Raw genomic sequence first — 19,332 nt, forward strand, 5'->3', positions numbered from 1 at the left:
GTTCAGCAGTAAGCATCTTGTCACCCATCAACAAACTGACCTGGATGATCATGTCCCTAAGAACACTTCACATACTAGTTTTTTAACTTTTCTCGCACATATTTCAGAAGAGAAATCTCTTCTTGTAACTGTTTAAAGCCTAATTTAGTGGCTCCAGGAAATAGGCAATCAATTCACGTGAGGCAGGGTTGTTAACCTGAAGTGGGTAAAAGACGTGAGTGGGTTATGAACGCATGGAAAAGGGGACAGTGCGCAGGGATTCTATTTTTGTTTATCCAGTTTCTACAATTAAAACAGACACTCATGGAGCAGTATGTAACCCTCCTGAGCCGAAGACAGCTGATCTGAGCATGGAAAACTCTTATACCAGTAACACACCTACCTTAACTCTACGATTTATGTTGAGAAACTGGCATGTCTTGTCATAAAGCTCTTCAAGTTTTTCTCTGTCCCAGTAGAAGTCGGGTGTTATTAGTAGGTCTGAACTCAGATTTATACGGTGCCTAAAAAAAAAAGGTACTACAGTAGTTCATGCTTCCTTTCAGTAAGTACAGGACAAATATTTACACAGCAGTTAAAAGAAGCAGGAAAAATATCCTGTAATTTTAAGTAAATTGTGAAAAGAATCTCCTTTCAAAATAAAAATACAATTGTAGTCATTGTTTAAAATCAGTTACATCTCCTGAAACTTCTGAGAACACTGTACTGGATACACTTCTAAGCACAAATGCCTTTTGCCTTATGGCAACTCAGCCTCCTCAGCTTGTCACCTTCCTTAACTTCTGGTATCTACAGAGAAGTCCTTGACTGTGTTGAAGCTGAGGCAGTACATGAATGACAGGTACTGGTGAGCTCCTTAACAGCTTGTTTGTATCTCAGAACTCTCAAGTGTGACTGGTACCACATGCTGGACATGTGGGCATAGCTCACCCTTCACAACCGCACTATTGTCTCAATATTACAAAGGCCAAGAGCTGAACTCTTCCACCCTCAACCTACTGCTCAGGTAAATCTTTGGACACTTAGAACATCATTACTCATTACTGAACAGTCCTTCCCAACCTTTAAATTCTTATAATGTAGCAGTGGTTTCTGATGAAGTCAAAGGAAGAAGAAAACTCACAGAAGAGTTTTACTGATGCTAAGCTGTAGTTAACAGTTCTATCTCCTGGTATCCTCTGCATACTCTAGTATCCACTAAAATTACTGGTGATGAGACAGCCGCTGCTGGACCCAGGGAGGGAAAAGGGGACGGAATTTGGCCATTTACAATACACTGGGTACTGCCCATCTACAGCTGAGGAGCTGTAGTGTAGTGGGTCCTCTAACACGAACAGCACACATAGTCTCCAGCCAAAAGAGGGTTGAAGGAATCCATCCCCACGCCCATGTTTAGTGTGTATTATGATCTTTGTATCATGCAGAAGTTAAAACTTAAGTTCTGTGTAAGACAGTATCTTGGTGGGGGTAACAAAAAAGTTACCTTAAAGCAAAGAGTTCTCCAATTTTCTGCATTACATCTGCATGAGACAGTTTTACCTTCCGTCGTGACTTCAGGATCTGCAAAGTAACAAGTTTTTCACTGCTTGATCAAGTAGCATGTACTAGTAGTTAATTAGTCTGGTGTTTTACAGCCTGAAGTATGTATATTCTAAGTTTTAGTAACAAGTTTTGTTTGCTTAGTGCTTTGCTTTTCTAGCTCTCTAAGAATATCACCATGCAACTGTTCATCCAGGTTTTTCAATAAATCACTGAGTGTGTCATCAGTATCTATATAAAATCCTGAAGCATTTCCTATAAATGATTTGCTGAACAAAAGATAACTTGTTTTTTCTTCCTACTATTGTTAACTCATGACAGCATTCTTCTATTTTGACACTAATTAGCCTTTTTAATAGACTTTTTCCTTACAACAAACATTACCGTTTATTTCCTTCAAAAAATAAAGATGCTGTTTTCTCTGTTGAACCCTCCAAATCTCATTTCTACACGTGGCATCATATGGGCTTTGTACTTTAATTATTCTCATGAAAAGCTGTGCTTAAGTCACTCGTTTTAAATGCCACTTGTCCTGTGGCATTCAGCAGTGGCAGGTGACAGTGGCACAACATGGGAAACATTATTCCAATGCAGAAGCCCTCTCCCAGCCCTTCAAAGACTGACGATTTCTTGTCCCATCACTTTGCAGGCGTTCTGAGCTTCTCCACGTTGAGGGCTTCACCACCAAACGTGCTCAGCATTCAGTTGCTTTTTCCATATCCTCAGGTGCATCTGGCCTGATCTTTTAAAAAGCATAGGAGAAAAGGAGGGGAGAGGTACAAACAAGACCTCACCTCAGGAATTGACTGGATGGATTCCACAAAGGTATCCAATAATGATTCCCAAATAGCCAGCTTTACTGCAACACAGAGGTGACAAATAAGAACACTGTGAGCGGTATATATGCCTTCAAGTAATCATAACCTTAAATCTACCAATATGCTGCTTCCAGGCACTGTTTATATGTATCAATGCATTTGCAACAAGTTACCATTAGTATTGTATGATCAATGTTCATAAACCTGTTCATAAGCCTATGGACAAGTCTGGGCTGGGCACTGACACAGCTCTGCACACAGAACCATCCTGAGGACAGGGCTCTTCTCCAAACCATCAGTTCAGACCCTGGGGAGCTTCCTCTCCAGCTCGAAAGTTGCGTGTTTAAGTGCTCCAGCATGTGTAAGGAGCCTTTGCAAACTACATTCCAAGGAGGCTGGAGATAATGAGTCACGCCGGAGCCCAGCTGACTCGATGTGGTGCCACTCCAGAGTCTGCAAGTTTCTGATTTGCAGAAATGCAAAATCCCTGCATTCCCAGTGTCCTGCAGAACGCTCATGCTCCATGTGTCCAGTACTTGGTGCAGCATGCTCAAACCAGAGACAGTTAGCTTGTACAGACACACCACCTGTACTTGTTAAAGCTAAATTCCAACTTAAGCAATCTCCCATTTCAGTTTTAGGTGAATATACTGTTCAGTGAAGATACAACTTCTCTTCTGTGGAAGCTGTTCAGCACAGGCAATGGCAACACAAATTCTACCTCAAGCCTCAGCCGGAGCCTGGAAAGATGTTTCTACAGGAAGATGATATAACTCTGCAGATTTCCCAACAAGAACGAAGTAGAAACAGATAAAAAAAATCAACCCTACTCACTCAGTAGAAATTAGGGAAGATTTAATTGTCAAAATGGACTCTTCCATGGTAGTAATCAATGGTGTCATCTAGTCAGGACACTGACAGTAAATCCAATGCCAAACATTTTTCACACTCATCTTCTGAATACAGAGGCCTAAATCCAAGTCAGTGACTTAAATGACATTTAATTTAGGCCCTGAAAACAAGCCAACAGGCATTTCAGCTATCACTGGTTATTTGACAGAGGTTGATTCCTGCCGTGTCATAAATCTGACTTGGACTATACTTGCATCCTTCATTTTTACTGAACATTATTGAACTGTTTTCCTTTATGATGTTCATGTCTCCAACATAAATCGGTACCAGTTACCTCCTGGGAATAAATTGCTTGCTCCATTATATGTGGCACTACTGTTCCACACAGTGCTTTATGAATAGGGAAACTATAGTGAACAAAAGGCATTTTTTCTCAACAGCCCTTCCTTTAACAGTCAAGAACTATTTAGTTATACTGTACTCCTGGACCAAATGGTGTATCGCTTCAAAAACACGCATTCTCTTTTTTGATGTCTCTTCTCTTTAAACATGCACTTCCCCAAATACTACAGGAATCCTGTAACTGACCCTAAAAGTAGGGGCAGACACACAAAAAAAGACCTTGAAAGGTCTTTTTGAGGACGGCCTTCCTGCTGCCAGCTTCTACTCCCAAATCCTACCTCATCTGAGGTCTGAAGCAGCAGAGAGAACTTCCTCAAGCAGCAGGTGCACTGCTGAGCCTGACTCCTTCCCAGTGTCTCCCGCTGCCTCCTGCCATGCCCAGTAAGCTTTGAAGACATTATTCTGTGACTCTGGTCCACAGCTTTGATACTGGTACACCTCCCAGCTGGGAATCACTGCTCTACATTACTTCTTTAGCTGGCATCTAGCTTTTTCTGTTAGAGCAAATGATGTCAGGATGAATTACCTAAGTTTACTGACAGGTTTCCAATATGGGACTCTGCACTTGTTGCTATCCTAGAGTAGCTGTCAAAGGTGGGGAACAGGATGCTCAGCAGAATGTGTCTCTTTTGCAACGTATGTTTCTTAATGTGCTTTGTTCAACTTGAAGACAATTTACACTGAATGAAGTAATTCCAATTTACAGAAAACAAGGTAAAGCTTTGAAAAAAAGGCTTTGAACATGAATCCTCCCACAGTCAACCTTTACAGTTTCCTAAACCAGAACCCTGCCACTGCACAAGTCCCACTTATGACATTTCACAAATCCGCAGCAAAGGCTGATAGGACAAACAGCATTAACTTACCAGACAGACAAAGGGCATTTGAAAAAGCGAACTTCTGCAGAACAACTTCATCACTATCCAGCTCAGAATTTAACAAGATTTCTCCTTTGTGAAGCTTTGACTGGCCTCTGTTAAAGCAGGATTGAAGCACCTTTACTGACTAAGCCACCAGCTAAGAAGCATTTTAAGAACAATCAATGCAAGAAAGCTCGGTTGTTTATTTATACAAAGCATGCCACTTCTATAGGTATATCATCACCATCCTTGCATTTTACTCATGTTCAACCTGACAGTAACAAAAACAAATCACTGAAAATGAGTTCCTCAGTCTAAGACTAATATTATGACCAAATTTTCTAGGTTTAAATGAAACTGCAGCAAGCTATGATTACAGTACTACTACACACATACAAATCATTCAGAGTAAAGCAAGATGCTGGCCTCTCTCCTGTTCTCCATCTCCTGTATTATCTTTCTGCTTGTTTTCCTTTTCTTCTGTCACTTTTACCAACCTCCTTCCTTCCCTGCTATGCTGTTACTTTCCCTGAAGTCTCTATTGTACAGTGGGGTCAGGAGCAAAGAAAAGAGAGTGTAGGAGTCATTCAATTTATCATGTCAATCTCACCATGAAACTTGCAAAACCACAAGGGAGTATGTCAGGAATCACAAATTACACAGCTGGGTAGTACATGCAGTTTTTGAATGGCTAGGAAAAAACAAACCAAACAAAAACCTGTCCTCTTATTGGGTTACCTTAAATAAGCTCAACCTCATTAGCTCAGCTCCTAGTGTTACAGTGTCCTGTCTAGGAGTTGGTTTTTGGTGCTGTTAGAAAGTTACAGACAATTTATATAGTAATTTACATTAAGAAATATTTCTGTAGAGATCATTTGCTCCCCATGATAAAAAACCCCACTATTTAACACGGCAAGACAACTTGCCAGGTTTATTGTTCCACAGTACTCGAGTTACAGCTTTCCTAGGAAGTGACGTATGTGCATAATTACATCTTTGTACAGGAACCTACAGAGCACTAAGGAAAGCTAATGCAGAGAATCTTCCTTAAAATGAGATTTGTCTCAATAATGCATATCTGCTTTTTTTCTGTGATGTATGTAGTTTCTGTTTGGGATGGCTGAAGAACATTGTCACTACTGAGATTTTAGCAGTACAGAAAAGTCAATTTAGATTTACTGTTTTTTCCTTTCCTTATTTTACTGATTTGAAAAAAGAGTAAGGACAAGTATATTTTTACTAGCTGCTTTCATCTGAATTTGCTTCAGGTGTCCACCAGCTTTTATATAGAGTGCCTGAAGATACTCACTCTCCTATTCTATAGTTGATCTCTTCATTCTCCCAGTGGACCAGTGCAACTTCGTATGGCTGAATTTCATGCTGTTCTAGCAGTTGCATGACACTCTTCATCTAAGCAAAAGACAGTTGCACACATAGAGGAACAGTCACCATGCAGGATACTATCACTCTACAAAGATCTCACATATAATAGGTTGATGAATACAACTTTCATGCTGAAGTTATTTAAATAACAATGAATACGTCTGCTAAGTAATGAAGTGATTATTAACACCGTTCACCTCTGAAGCTATCAGTAGCCACATGGAAGAATCTGTGGCTATGAACAACTGCAAGGAATCCATGAAGATTAGATGTCATTTAATGTCTACATATATGAAAAATGGGGTAAGGATCAACCACAGCAGCAGTAAAGACAATATGTGTATTGTAACAATGAGCTGTACAAGATTTTGGCGTGTGCGTGAGTGTGGGAATGAATCTTTAGGATCAGGTACTTCAGGTGGCTGTTTCTGCCAAAATTACCAGTTTGCAGCTAAAATCAACAGTTCCGTTTCAGCTACCAAAGGTTGCTGAAACAACAGAAATATTACAGAAATCCTTTACCCCTGCAGAAATCTGTAAGAATTGTTTCAGCTGCCCACATTTTTTAACTGTGAACAGTTACATGTGCAGTTTTATGAGCACAGGTAATCTCACTGTCGTTTTATTCTCAAGCGCACCAAAACCTGATGCAGGAAGGAAGAGCCCTTTTCTCTCACAAAGCTTTCTTCTCCAACATCTGACTTAGGATCCCTCAATCTTGTTCCTTTTTATCAGCTACAAGGCTCCCCTCATAAAAATCATTCTGCAATTAGAACAAATTCTGAACTAAAAAAAGCACTCACCTTAAAGGCATTTAGCTACACAACAGCCAATAAAAGAAAGACCCCAAACAAAACCACAATAAACTTTTGATGCCTGGATTCTTCAAAGAGGTGAATCTTCTACTGAGTCATACTTAAACCACTCTCTTCAAAGTAACAGATAATAGTTAATCTTTTAGTGCAAAACTGTATGCTTGTAAATTGTTCACAAAGCCTATTCTTCAGGTTAAGTAAGCTGAAAAAAATCTGCTGGATCACCTGCAAGAGGGATCTCCTTTACAGTGCTTTCTTCATTGCTTTCAAGGATTTTAGTGACGCTATGTAAGACAACATTTTTCACTAAAAAACTCCAACCCTACAGCTCCAACTGCTTGTTTCATAAACCTGAATTGAATATTAGCATGACTAGTACTGCCATTTATTCCAAATCTTGTGGTAAAAAAGGGTATGAAGAATTATTGTCACTTTTTAAGCAAGAAGCGTGTGTTGTCTGGATGGTCAGCTCGGCCGACCGGCTATGCTGTGTGTCCAGGGACAGTTCAGCAATGCAAACCCCACTGAAACAATGCCAGAGTTAACAGCCAATCCATAATGTAGCACGCCAGGCTCCAAGAGCGTGTTCACTTGGATCCAGCTTTGAGAAGTCATTACTAATACAGCAATAATTATGCTGCTAAGAGACTTCAGAACTACAGCCAGTTCAGGCTTCCCAGGGCCAGTACACAGCAAGATTTAACAAAGCTTTTCAGACCGTAACCGACTCTGGTATTCACACGTCTTTTAACATGCACACTTCCAAAGTTCTTCCATTGCTCTGGATAATGAGAAATCGTATTTCAGTAGCAGCTTTCTTTTAGCTAGATCGACTAATACAAAGGCTTCCACCAACTGAGGTGAGGCCCAGCCTTACTTCATAGAAGGGACTACCTATGACACAGTACATTTAACGAGAAGAGACGTTCTGGACACACTAAACGCAAACTCTTGCTATTACAGGCAATCACATCACACAATTTCTGTTTAAAAAACACCAGATGAAACTGCACCTCAAAGCTAGTCTTGCTTTTGCCCTTGCTATTTTTGGTGGGGAAGCTGTTGCACAGCCTCATTACTCAGGTATGTGAAAATGGTGTTTCACATTTTAAATTTCTACTCATGATCAGTCTGTACTTACTACTTCTTCTGTTCAGAGTCTGTTAGCTTCAAGGTTTTTCTTCTCTTAATAGCAATTTTGGAGTATTTTTAAAAAGCAGTTTTGTCCGTTCACAGTGATTCTCTACGTCCTGTTTTACCGAATTACTTTCAGTTTCTGTTCTACAGACTAGATCAGTTTGGTTTGGTTTTGGTGGGGTTTTTTGGTTTGTTTCAGTTCATTAAAGCACATAGATTAAAATACCTCCTCTATTTGAGCAAGTTGTTTGGAAGTTAAAGTTTTGACTAGGATTTCATAAGCAGACAAATCTTTTACAAATAAAGCTAGCAAGGGACCAACGAAAGTTACTAGTACGGACAAGAAAAACATGGTATCAAATTTTCAAAGGTACTTTAGCATAACCGGCAAGCAGATTTTAGAGTACTACAGGGGTATGCCACAGCGTCCTAAGTGTGCTACAGGTACGGTTTGAAGGGAGAACTAGTATTTTTGGTAGGCCAGCTGGTATACTGAAACCCCCCAAACCAGACAGGCAACCAGGAACATTTCAGGTCTGAAACAGAAAAAGTGAACTTGAATCCAGAAATTGTTCATGTCTAGAAACAACTACTCTGTTTCCATTCACCTCAATGAAAATCCTCCTGTGAACTTCTGTACATCTCAGTACCATCTATTTAATACATCATTTAATTTCACATACTCTGCCTACAGGTAAGATCAATAACCTTTTCTCTCTGTATCTAGAATCCAGTTCTATTTAACCACAGTAATAAAACTCAATGTATTAAAAAAATGCAACTAACTATAAATACACTCATAAAAACAGGTATGCCTGTTGCGTACCCCCCTTGGTAAGTAAAGAGTGCCAAATTAACATAAGAGGTATGTCATTTCAGTATCAACATGTTTTAAGAATTATATCAACCAATACAGATCTTCCTTCAGGAAATTGCTAACTGGTAGAAACATAAAACAGTGTTAAAAAGTTGCTTACAAATTCTGACTCTTTCGAAGTTATACAAATGTAAATTTTGAATACTTTTGAGTTAAACAGAACAAAATAGAATGATCTTTTTCTTCTAAGACATCTTCTGTTACATTACTGCCTCTCAAACAACCATTCACAGGCTGATTTTTCTCAACTTCTTTGGGGTGTACAGCTGCAAGAATTTTCTTTTTGTCAGTCTCACCAGATTTAAGTTTCAGATTTTTGGCCCTAAGTATAAAATGTTACCCACTTTCTATGTTACGCATATTACACATACATTTGCTCATTTTGTGCAAAAAGTCAAGTTTCAAAGGTGATGTATCAGCAACTTGACGGCAGCTGCAGGCAAGTACCTGCACTCAATAGGAGGAATCTGTCCTTTTTCTTCATGGAGAGATCCAAGCTCCCAAAGAAAGCCCAAGCATGCTGAGGTTCGTGGGTCTGACAAAGTATCTGCTTATGACATTTTAACAAACAGTTTTGCTTTACTTACACTTTTCTCTTCCACATTCCAAAACACAACAGCCCCTTCCCTGTGAATCCAAGGAAAAACTGAGCTGTAATTATACTGCTTTAAATGTATTTCAGTGCAACACTCAAGCTGTGCAGTGGCAATTTTTGACACTGTGAATCAAGAAACTTAATACTACCTTCACAAAAACTATGTAATAGTTGCTTTTGAGCCACACTATAACAAAAAACATGAGGAGGTAAGTTATCTTTCAACCATTTAGATAACTCTGATTTTTTTTTTTAAATCATGTGGGTTGGACAGTTATTCCTGGAGTTTCATGAGGTAGTATGATGCAATCACCTACACTGCTTCTTTCACATCACTGCTATTAATAAAATAAAGTTTTGGGTGTGATCTATAGCTTACCTGAAGAAAAAAATCATGCCAGGATCATCTTCTTTTGCAGATTTCTCAGTACCCATCACCAAAACGTTTGCAGCATCTAGTTTGAAATAAATGAAAAAAGAAGAATTGGTAAAACTTCTAAACATGATAGCTATAAGCATATAATTCCAGTTTAACAGTTACATGCCAACAGATCAGTCAGTCAGACCCAGATTTTGTTTTTCTATTGGAAATGCGTGCCAGCAAACTACAGTATCAAACTACACTGCTGCTCCCAAGTGCCAGGCTCCAGACAGACTCAGCCACTATGCTGAACTTAACTGGAATCTTTAGTTAACGAAATATAACAGTTTTGAAGAACAAAAGACTTAAGGGAAAACTGATGCAGGGCATAGTAAATGACCAGTAACAGAAGTGGACATGCAACTATGGAAGTTGCCCACAGCTGCAGAGAAATTACCATTCAAATCTGCTTACCCGAAGATCTTCCTTTTCTCTATACAGTAAGGGACTAATCTGCACTTAAATTGTGCTGACTTTGCTTTGACAGTCAGAAACTTGAAAGAACATACTCCGAGGGCAGGAGAGGGTACACCTGCACCTTCCTTCAGATCAGAGCATGCTTTTGAAACAAACCTTCCAGCCACCCTCATTTACCACACTTCTGATGTGCATTGCAGAACAGTGTCAGAGAACACAAACTGGATTTTTTTGTTGCATTAAACTGAAAAAGGAGCTCCAAAAATGCACCTGTGGTACTCCAACTGCCAACAGTCATTTGTTACAAACAGACTTGAGCTAGTTTAAGTAGAATGCCACAAAACTTACACACTGTGGATGCTGTGTTCTCAAAATAGGGTCTTCTTTTTTCCCCCTGTATATATCTGCTCCACTTGCTTGTATAGATAACATTTTAGAAATCCTGATGTTGTTTTGACAAAAAAGGTTCCCTTTCAGCAAGACTGACCTTGTTGCAGAACTAGTGGAAGCAAGATCAGCAAAACCCCCTACCTCTATTATGAAGTGAGACTCTGCAAAGAGAAATTTGCAGGGCCTAACACCTAAGCCTTAGTAAAGCTCAACTCCTCTTCAGAAAGATCACAAGCCAAGCAACAAGACATCAAGTTCAACCTGTACACAAATTCCACACTCTGACTACTGCCACAGAGGCCAGGCAGACTAAGGCAGCAGAGAGAGATGACTACGTATCAGATATACTTTTGCTAATACCTGAATTCAGATCACACAATTGGTCTGTATGAACTCTGTAACTTTCCTTTCACTTGCTATTCCAGTTCAGAAACACGTGATTTGATGAATCACTAGAGCAAGTTTGGGCTGTGAAGTTTGAGTTCACCATGCAAGAAGCATTTCTCCGCATTTTCTCATTTGACTTTTCAGATAGCACCCTTATCTTTCTTTATCCACCCCAGACAAAACATACATAATTGAAGAAAATTTGATCCATTGTAAGTGGAGGTAGAGTACCTGCCTCTAAAATACATTTAAAGAGCTTGAAAACAATGCTAATGCTTAGGAAGAACAATGCAAAGCAACAAATCCACACTATAATTGCTGATTTAGATTTCTATGTGCTAGTGTTTTTTGATTTTCCAAGATTCAGTGTCTGAGTTGGTAACCAACCACTGCTACATGCACAAGGCAACCACCACAACACAAGAGCTCTGCTGACACAATCCACCATCCTTTCATCTTTACTTCCTCCAAACTTTTGACAAACAAAGTGTCTATTGTAAGGAGTCAGAAACACATCATAAAGAAATGGAAGAACCAGCAAACCCCCCACTCCTAGGGTAAAACACCAGCAACAGCCTTATGGTTAATCCCCAGTCTTGCTGGGATCATGCAAAGTTCCTCTCCCAAAGCTGTGAAACTAGTGTTGGTTTTAATACAATGAAACTACAAAGAAAGACAAAGCCCAGACTCTAAAGCACCTTGTCTTTCTGAGCAGAATGATCATGAGTAAATCTTGTGCTTGAGCAAGTCCCACTGGAGAATTATTGCACTTGGATTATTAAGTGTTTGAGAGGCAGCCATGTATTTGATAACCTCTACCGAAACGCCCATGAACACTGTCATTTCCTTAGCTTCATGTACTTTGCTCATTCAAGGGGGGGGGGGGAAAAAGGCACTCTACTGCCATCATGTGAAAACCACAGCTGCTCTAGGGCACAGGGTTCCTTCAGCCATAAAAAGCTCCATTTGTTTTTCTCTTGTAGTATATTTCAGCTATTTTCAAGCCATACTTTCCCAAGCCTTCAGAGATACTCAGTAGGAAACCAGAGCCAATTGTTTTCCTGAAACCTAGCGGAGTGAAGCATTCAACAAGTGCTAAGATGTATTTGGCCCAATAATAATAACTAAAAAGGGTATCAACTGCATTCTCTTTACTAGAATGAAACATTTATGTATGTATCTTTTTAATTTCACTTAGTCAGCAAGATTCTCTCTTGCATGCCTCCCTCTCTAACCCTCAGTGATTTTTACATTACTAGAAGTATGGGTATGGAAAGAAGATGCAACACTTCAAATCACAAAATCATTTTGCCATCTGAAGCACTAAGGTATCACATTACTGAAAGATTAATTAAAATAAAGAAAACTTTCAGAATTTTTTCAGTTATTGAATTTATATAGAAATTCTTCGCATCAGAAAATGTACAAATTTATTTTTCCTGCATGCATCTAATTTTCCAGTACTTTTAGTGTAAATTTATCATAGGGTAACAGCAAGTGCTGGTTATATTCTATTCTGAAAGGTTTAGTTGCAGGGGGGATTTTTTTAGGCAAATGGAATGTTTAAGCAAAGTAGTATTTTACAGGAAGTATGATATATTCCAGAGTACTACCAGAATAAGTATACATCAATTTATAAAAATTATATACCTCACCCATATTTCATTTCCCAAGGTAAAACATTGCTTTTAATACGTTTCAAAAATCTACCTCTAGGCAAACTTGTTATTTCAACATATCCATGTGAAGTCAGGTCATGACACAGATTACCAAGATGATATTCATCTGCTGTTGCAAAGGCTGTGCACTGCATCAGATTCTGTGCCAAAGGAACAGAGATTTGAGTTAGGGCAAGGCTGAAGCAAGATGTTCATAAAGACAACTGTTTGCCTCAAATTTATCATGAGAGTGACAATTTTCATTTATTCACTCTTTTCTACATCATTGCCATGCTGTCCATCTGGTGTACAAGCACTAACAAGATTACTCGCTCCCTATTAAGTAGGAAAGCAAATCACAGGCAGATCAAACCAGGTGACATGAGAAAGTAGCACCAAAGAACTTTGTGATAGAGCCACAAAGTGAACCCTTCCTCCCTGAATGCCAAATGCTTTAACAGCAGAGCTACATTTGCTACTGCTCTCCCACCCTAAGGTTTATGACATACTCGTCTGACCACTGAAATCAAAAGCAAGACACCCCCAATACCAGCTTTAGCATCTGTATTTTAAAGATAAATGGAGTTAACTATCCCAGCCTGCTTATCAAGCAAACATCATGTTCTTCCACGCACAAAGCTCACTACAGAAATAATGAGCCACTGCAACACTGCAGCACAGAAAGTAACAGATCTTCTGGGCCAGTTGCAAGTGCTGCAGATCTACAGTGTCACCCCAACCTAAATCTTGTACTAAACAAGATGGTTTCAACTGACACCACGGTCAAACCATACACAACAGCCAGAGTTTGCCTCAATATCCACAATCTTAAACAACTAAGACACCATATTCAAACCAATGACTGGAAAAATGACTTGCAATGAGACTGACTCACACATAGTGAAGAGAAGAAAGTCAGCTGTGTCAAGATTTTCCTGATTAATCAAACAGGCCACGATAAACGGATTCACAAATTCTACTACTCATTTTAAGTGGATTCCTTTGTTCTGATAGCATGTATGTCCCATGATAATGTTTTTCAGTACAATGCAGTAGAAGAAAGATATCCAGAAAGCAATGTGTCTCATTGTGGATCAGTCACTTCCCAGCTTTTTTGTAACTAATACAAATGGGGATGTAACTAACAACAAACGAACAAAAGAACTGGACTCATCTGCAAGCATTTATAAAAACAATACACTCCAACTTAAAATCCAAATTATATTCTCACAGCAATCATACATTATCAAACAGCAAGGCCCTTCTTGGAGGGCCTGTTACAGAATCATGACCGCACATTTAACTTCTGTTCTTTAATGTTAACGTTCTGTTGTCACTTCTAAAGCTTTCCTTACACATCATCCTAGTTCAGTGATCACTAATAGAAAATAAACTTTAAAAGTAATTATAACATTCAGTAAGCAATTTTGTAGGGCTATTTGCATGACCGTGCTATGAGGCTAAGTTAACAGTGGAACAGAACTCGCTCTGCCATGAAACTCTTCTGTCAAGACTTAAGGGAGCAAACTCTTCTAGCTAAGATATCACCTGAAAACCTCTATCCTGCTCTATGCTTCCCATAGTTTACTATTTGTGCTATTGTTAATTTCAAGGCAGATGCACTACAGGACAGACTTTCTGCCTTACGGCTGCAATTTAATTTCAATGTAAAGACTTTAAATATAGTTAGAACCAGAAGTTTCCTACTAAGACTACATACCTGAAATAGCACTTTGGATATGCGCTAGTTTGGTTCTTTTAATAACGCACTGTTCCACTTAAGTCTTTACTAAAATCTTGTTTGATGGGGAATATTTAGATTGTGTGTAACGTGAGATTAAGATGTCTAAAATGTATGTGTCCACAGACACTCTAAATGTCTAAGCTCCATGATAGTTGGTGGAGATACAGCCAAAAGTCTATATTCTGGTGAGTGATTCGGTTCATCCTAAACCAGACACAGTAACTGGCCAATCAATGCCATGCCTTCTGCTCTATCGCTTTCACCTGCACGCTTAAAAAAATCGAACAACCAAAACAAAACCAAGCCCAGAACACAAGATCTGTACTGGTGATAGAAAGAAACTCCAGCTACTCACCACCCTCCTCCATTCTGCCAGCAGCTGGGGCTTCACTGAGATTCTAGGAGCAGCCATCCTTAGGTACCTCAACAACTCATTTTCAGTATTACCACCATCACCAACAAATGTAATAATTCTCCTTAGCCCATCCCTTCCACTTTAAGCATACAGAAATTTTTAAGAAAGAAAACCTGTAGATTGAACTTAAATCCTCATACCACTATAGAAATCAGCCTTTATCCTACATGTAGTAAAAACTACATCTTTAGCTGAGTATCAAGCTTTTTTTGTACTATGTGGCTATAGCATCAAAAATTAGCTCAGAGGCTTTTCATGCCATCAGACCTTAAGAGATTAACTAAACTGAGTAGTGGTACCACTCACTGATGGACTGACTAAACCACTTAACTGCTTTCAGGTAACTCCTCCATCTATCCTGAAAAACTGGTCTTACAACCATTTATCACTGCTGGTGCTCAGCACTCTTCCTGTAAACACCTCATGAAGACCAGTGCTAGGGAGGGGTGGGAAGAACCTCATTCACAGAGTGTTCTGCAAAAGAAAGGTGTCACCTGCAAACACCCTCACAGACAAAAATCACCAGAGATCCTAGGGGTTCAACTGAGAACCTTACGAGAGCTCTTAAAATGCAGAGCAGGAAAGAAGATGCAGCAGCCTGCCCTGAGGTAACAGCCTTGGTAATAGGGCCTGTGTTACCCAAGGGCCTTCAGTTGCCTCCACACAGGCGAGGGAAGGCAGGATCAGACGTTTTGTTACACCAGGATTTAGAGAAAAACTGACAGTGCATTGAAAAACTCCTCAAGGATTCTCCATTTGCACTACTTCATCAGTCATCTTGCAGAAATCAGCCACAGCTTTCAGATATTTCTCTATACACAAACAGGTAAAACCCCATACTTATTCCAAAGTACTGTCAGCCTGCAGTTGAGGTGACAGGCTGGACCCTTTTAGATGGGTTTATTCAAAACCAGCAAGTATTTTTGTTAGGTCTGAGTTTATGTCATTTCAGGCACAGCATTTTGCCATGTGGAAGCTTCCTCAGGATCTATATTATTATTTCAGTATATCAGGCAGTATTTTCTCCATTTCTTCACTTTGGAATAAAGTAAAAATAGCAGTGTATGTTACTTGCATACATATATATGAAAACATCAAACAAAGACACTTTGCATTCTGTGCTGCCATGAATCTAAAAAAAAAGTCACTTCACCCAACAACAAAAAGCAGCAACATCTGAATGTAATGTCATAGCATGAACAGCAACCTTGAAACATTACATGGTGTTTCAGGACTAATATTCTTCACTTTCTTTTTTCAAACCAATGGGAAAATACAAACAGGAACTAACTTGTCTTTAATGGAGTCTTTATGTTACATTAAAGCATACTCCTGCTCACCATACAAAATATTAAACAGAAACTTAGATGACAAGAAGGCAAGCATTAAGACTTCCTGTGCTCACATTTAGATCATGTAATGGACACATTTGCATTGTGGAAGCTATTTCTGAAAGCACAAGACTTGTTTCAGTTTCATCTGTAACACTATTTTATTAACAATATCCTGGAGCTCAGTTGTTGTAGCTTGAGGAGAACAGTAACACCTCCGACACCAGGATCTTCCTTGGACATCTTACATTCAATTATGCTTAAGGTCTGCCTTGGCTAGTATTGAGGCTTGTAAAGAACTATCTTAAGGAAAAACAACCACAAGTATGCACTGTTTCACTTAACCATATCTCGTTTTATCCAAAACAATTTGCTGCTGCAGTTACTCTACAGACCTTGGAGCCTGGAGATCAAGGTGCTGTTTCTACACATGCAGTAATCTTCCTCAAGTAACACAGGCTACATTTGGCACTCCATTTCCTACCTGAAATTTAATCTGAATATAAACCTTATACTATTTATTTTCATCTTGTGTTCTGAGTGAGGCCTTAAAACTGGGTAGAATTGGACAAGCAAGGATACCTAGGGAAAGTTAAATTATTCTGAAAGCCAGACTTTGTTTCCCAATATTGAATGTGATGTGAGAGCACTGGTTAAAATTATTTTTAATGGATTTCATATTTCCACATCAATAACCACTTATCTTCCCTCCACTTTTGTTTACACATTGCTAATAAATCTCCATTTTATCTTCAAAATACTAGACACATTAGCTTGTACCAACCTTGTTTCTGTTTGCGGAGTTCCAACACTAGGGTAAATAATGAAATCCTCCTCCCAGATAAACATGCTAATTTCATTAACATGTTAATCTAAACCCAAAACTGAATATAAATTAAAACGATGAAGTTCTCTTAATGTTATACACACTGTAAACTTTATACCTTACCTGCATGTCTGACAGCAGTGGCTGGTTAGCTCTGGATGGCTGCTTAGTCCTTGGTGCCTTCGGCGGCCTCTTAACTGGCTGGCTACTGTGTTTTGGAATAATTTTGCCAGCTGATACAACTGAGTAAAATCTTGATGATATGTTCCTTAGCTTTTTAACATGCTCTGTATTGAGTTTGTAGTTTTCCATCATCGCCACACCAAAACATTTCCAGGATGGAAAAACACCCTCCCCACTCTGACAGTAAGCATTTTTTCCCAAAGCAGATACATTTCCTTGGAGCAGCTGCCAATTCTTGACTTGCACACAGCGACTTGTCAAACAAGGGAAAGCAGTTTTCAGAGCATACAAATCCCAAGACTTTGCTCTTCTGTCAGATGGTCCATCAACTTCATTATTCAGCTTTAACAGCAGATGTCCAGTTTTATTAAAGCTTTGGCATTGGCGTATTGTTGTTAAAGCGTGGACAGATCTAGCTTGAAGATGTGGAAGTTTCAGTCTCATTGCTTCCCTCAGAACTGTATCTAAACCAAGAAACAAAATAATCCATCAATGCTTTGTAAAGAAATAATACTATTTTCCCCTTATCTAAAAGGTAACGCCCACCCCCATGCTCCTTCTGCATGTATTAATACTCATAAGCACATAAACACTGCTGGGATTAAACATTTTTTTTTTCAATGCTATGGAAATACTGTAATTAAGACTAAAACACATTACTGCTCTGTATGCTTGCAACATATGGTGAAAAAGTAGAGCTGGTTGCTATGCCAGTATGTAAGCAGGCATCTTTTCCTTCTGTTGCTCATTCTGTGTAGCAGTCTGTACTTTCAGTAACCCCACTGATGAAACTACTCATGAGCAAGCACACACCTTAAAGAGGATATCAGACTCTGTGAATCATGATTTTATACATAATAAAAACAACAATTAGATTTATTATGCAGTTGCATGGGAATGTCACCCGTGAACACACACTGATCTGCACCATCTCAATCTACTGTACCACAAACAGCCAAGCACAGATCCAGCTCCGTTCATCTCTCTCGACTACAGCGAGAGGTTACAGTTTGATCCTGCTAGTACTCACTGGTGCCACAGGGACTGCAAGGCCTGCTTGCAGCTCTACCTGTGCTGATGAAAACACGACAGAGTCCTTGTTCTGTTATTCCAGACTAAGAGGAAGCTTATTATAGTTATGCTACATTGCACGAGCTAATCAAATAAACTTCAAAAGCATTCACCTCAGTGGGTGCGTCTCACTTGCTGAAAAAATTGCAGCATCAAGTCCCTGCCCCATCTGCTTTTATTAAACAAGAACATTTCCCTTGTGACACAAAATCCATCTTTAGCGACTTATATAAGAAATTAAGTTGTACAGTTTGAAGAAAATGCCAATTTCAGAATATTTTTCAAGAACTGTGTAAAGAAGGATCTTCAATGCCACCCATACATTTACCATAATAGTTCAAATAAGCATTTTGTTTTAAGAACAAATCATTGCGTGCTGACTGCAACACACCCTCCATCATGACAAGGATACCTAGATACTAGTACAGTACACACACAACGTGAGAAAAAAACAAAACCGAACCCTACCCTGACATAATTTAATGGGAGTACACAAGTTACGGTGAAAGAGGCATCCAATTCTAAAAAAAAAAAAAAAAAAAAAAGAGGGGGGTACGGATGGACAGAAACCACCTTTAGGTTACCATAGAATAAGTAACAGCTTTTTTACCCAATTTGTGAACTGATTATTCACATACTTATTAGAATAAAGTAATAATGATTTTCACTTTAAACTTGTCCTATATTGAAAAAGGGACCCAGAAGACTCTGTCCCGGAGAAAGCACTCTGTTCTTCCTACAGGCCTGTTACCTCTGGATAACCAGGAGAGATGAAAAACTCAGCAACTACAACCCAGGTTGGTGGAGTGCCAGGAGAAGGGGAGATGTCTCAGGGGTAACTTGTGGAGACTCACAAATACCAGGTGAGCCCATCCTTTCCTAGCCAACAACACCTTGGGTTGAATCACAGTGATGATCCTAGGGGTGATTTTTCAACCGCACAGGCTTATGGTGAGTTACAGGGAAGCATTGATCATATGGACTAAATTCCATCGGGAAGCCTGAATGTAGCAGCTGAGGCACCTAGCCGGGAAGCACAGGCTAGAGCAATCCAAGAGATATGCGGGATAAAGTGCTACCAGAGCAAGACAGCTGTCTCCAAGCGGCAGGAGCAAACCCGCACTTCATCTTCCAACGTCTCTCTTACACATAACACACTTTATTCACGCCTGTTGCCTTGCCAGCCGGGAGCCCGCGAGAGGTATGAAGAA

At 39.4% G+C, this 19,332-nt stretch overlaps 1 protein-coding gene across 1 annotated transcript in view; it reads right to left on the reverse strand.

The window, feature by feature from the left end:
- The window catches only part of RMND1 (required for meiotic nuclear division 1 homolog (S. cerevisiae)), an 18,422-nt gene extending 918 nt beyond the window's left edge, over positions 1-17,504 (reverse strand). The window contains exons 1-9 of the mRNA XM_010014426.1: positions 16,991-17,504; positions 12,604-12,712; positions 9,658-9,733; positions 9,271-9,310; positions 5,781-5,881; positions 4,478-4,584; positions 2,334-2,398; positions 1,484-1,560; positions 383-503 (exon numbers count right to left, since the gene is read on the reverse strand). Coding sequence (XP_010012728.1) covers positions 383-503; positions 1,484-1,560; positions 2,334-2,398; positions 4,478-4,584; positions 5,781-5,881; positions 9,271-9,310; positions 9,658-9,733; positions 12,604-12,712; positions 16,991-17,494 — 1,200 coding nt within the window. The 5' untranslated portion in view covers positions 17,495-17,504. The remainder of the gene's footprint in view (positions 1-382; positions 504-1,483; positions 1,561-2,333; positions 2,399-4,477; positions 4,585-5,780; positions 5,882-9,270; positions 9,311-9,657; positions 9,734-12,603; positions 12,713-16,990) is intronic.
- Positions 17,505-19,332: the final 1,828 nt, after the last annotated feature.

This window comes from Nestor notabilis, unplaced genomic scaffold (assembly GCF_000696875.1).
Source record: "Nestor notabilis isolate BGI_N333 unplaced genomic scaffold, ASM69687v1 scaffold22145, whole genome shotgun sequence".
NCBI classification, from domain to species: domain Eukaryota; kingdom Metazoa; phylum Chordata; class Aves; order Psittaciformes; family Psittacidae; genus Nestor; species Nestor notabilis.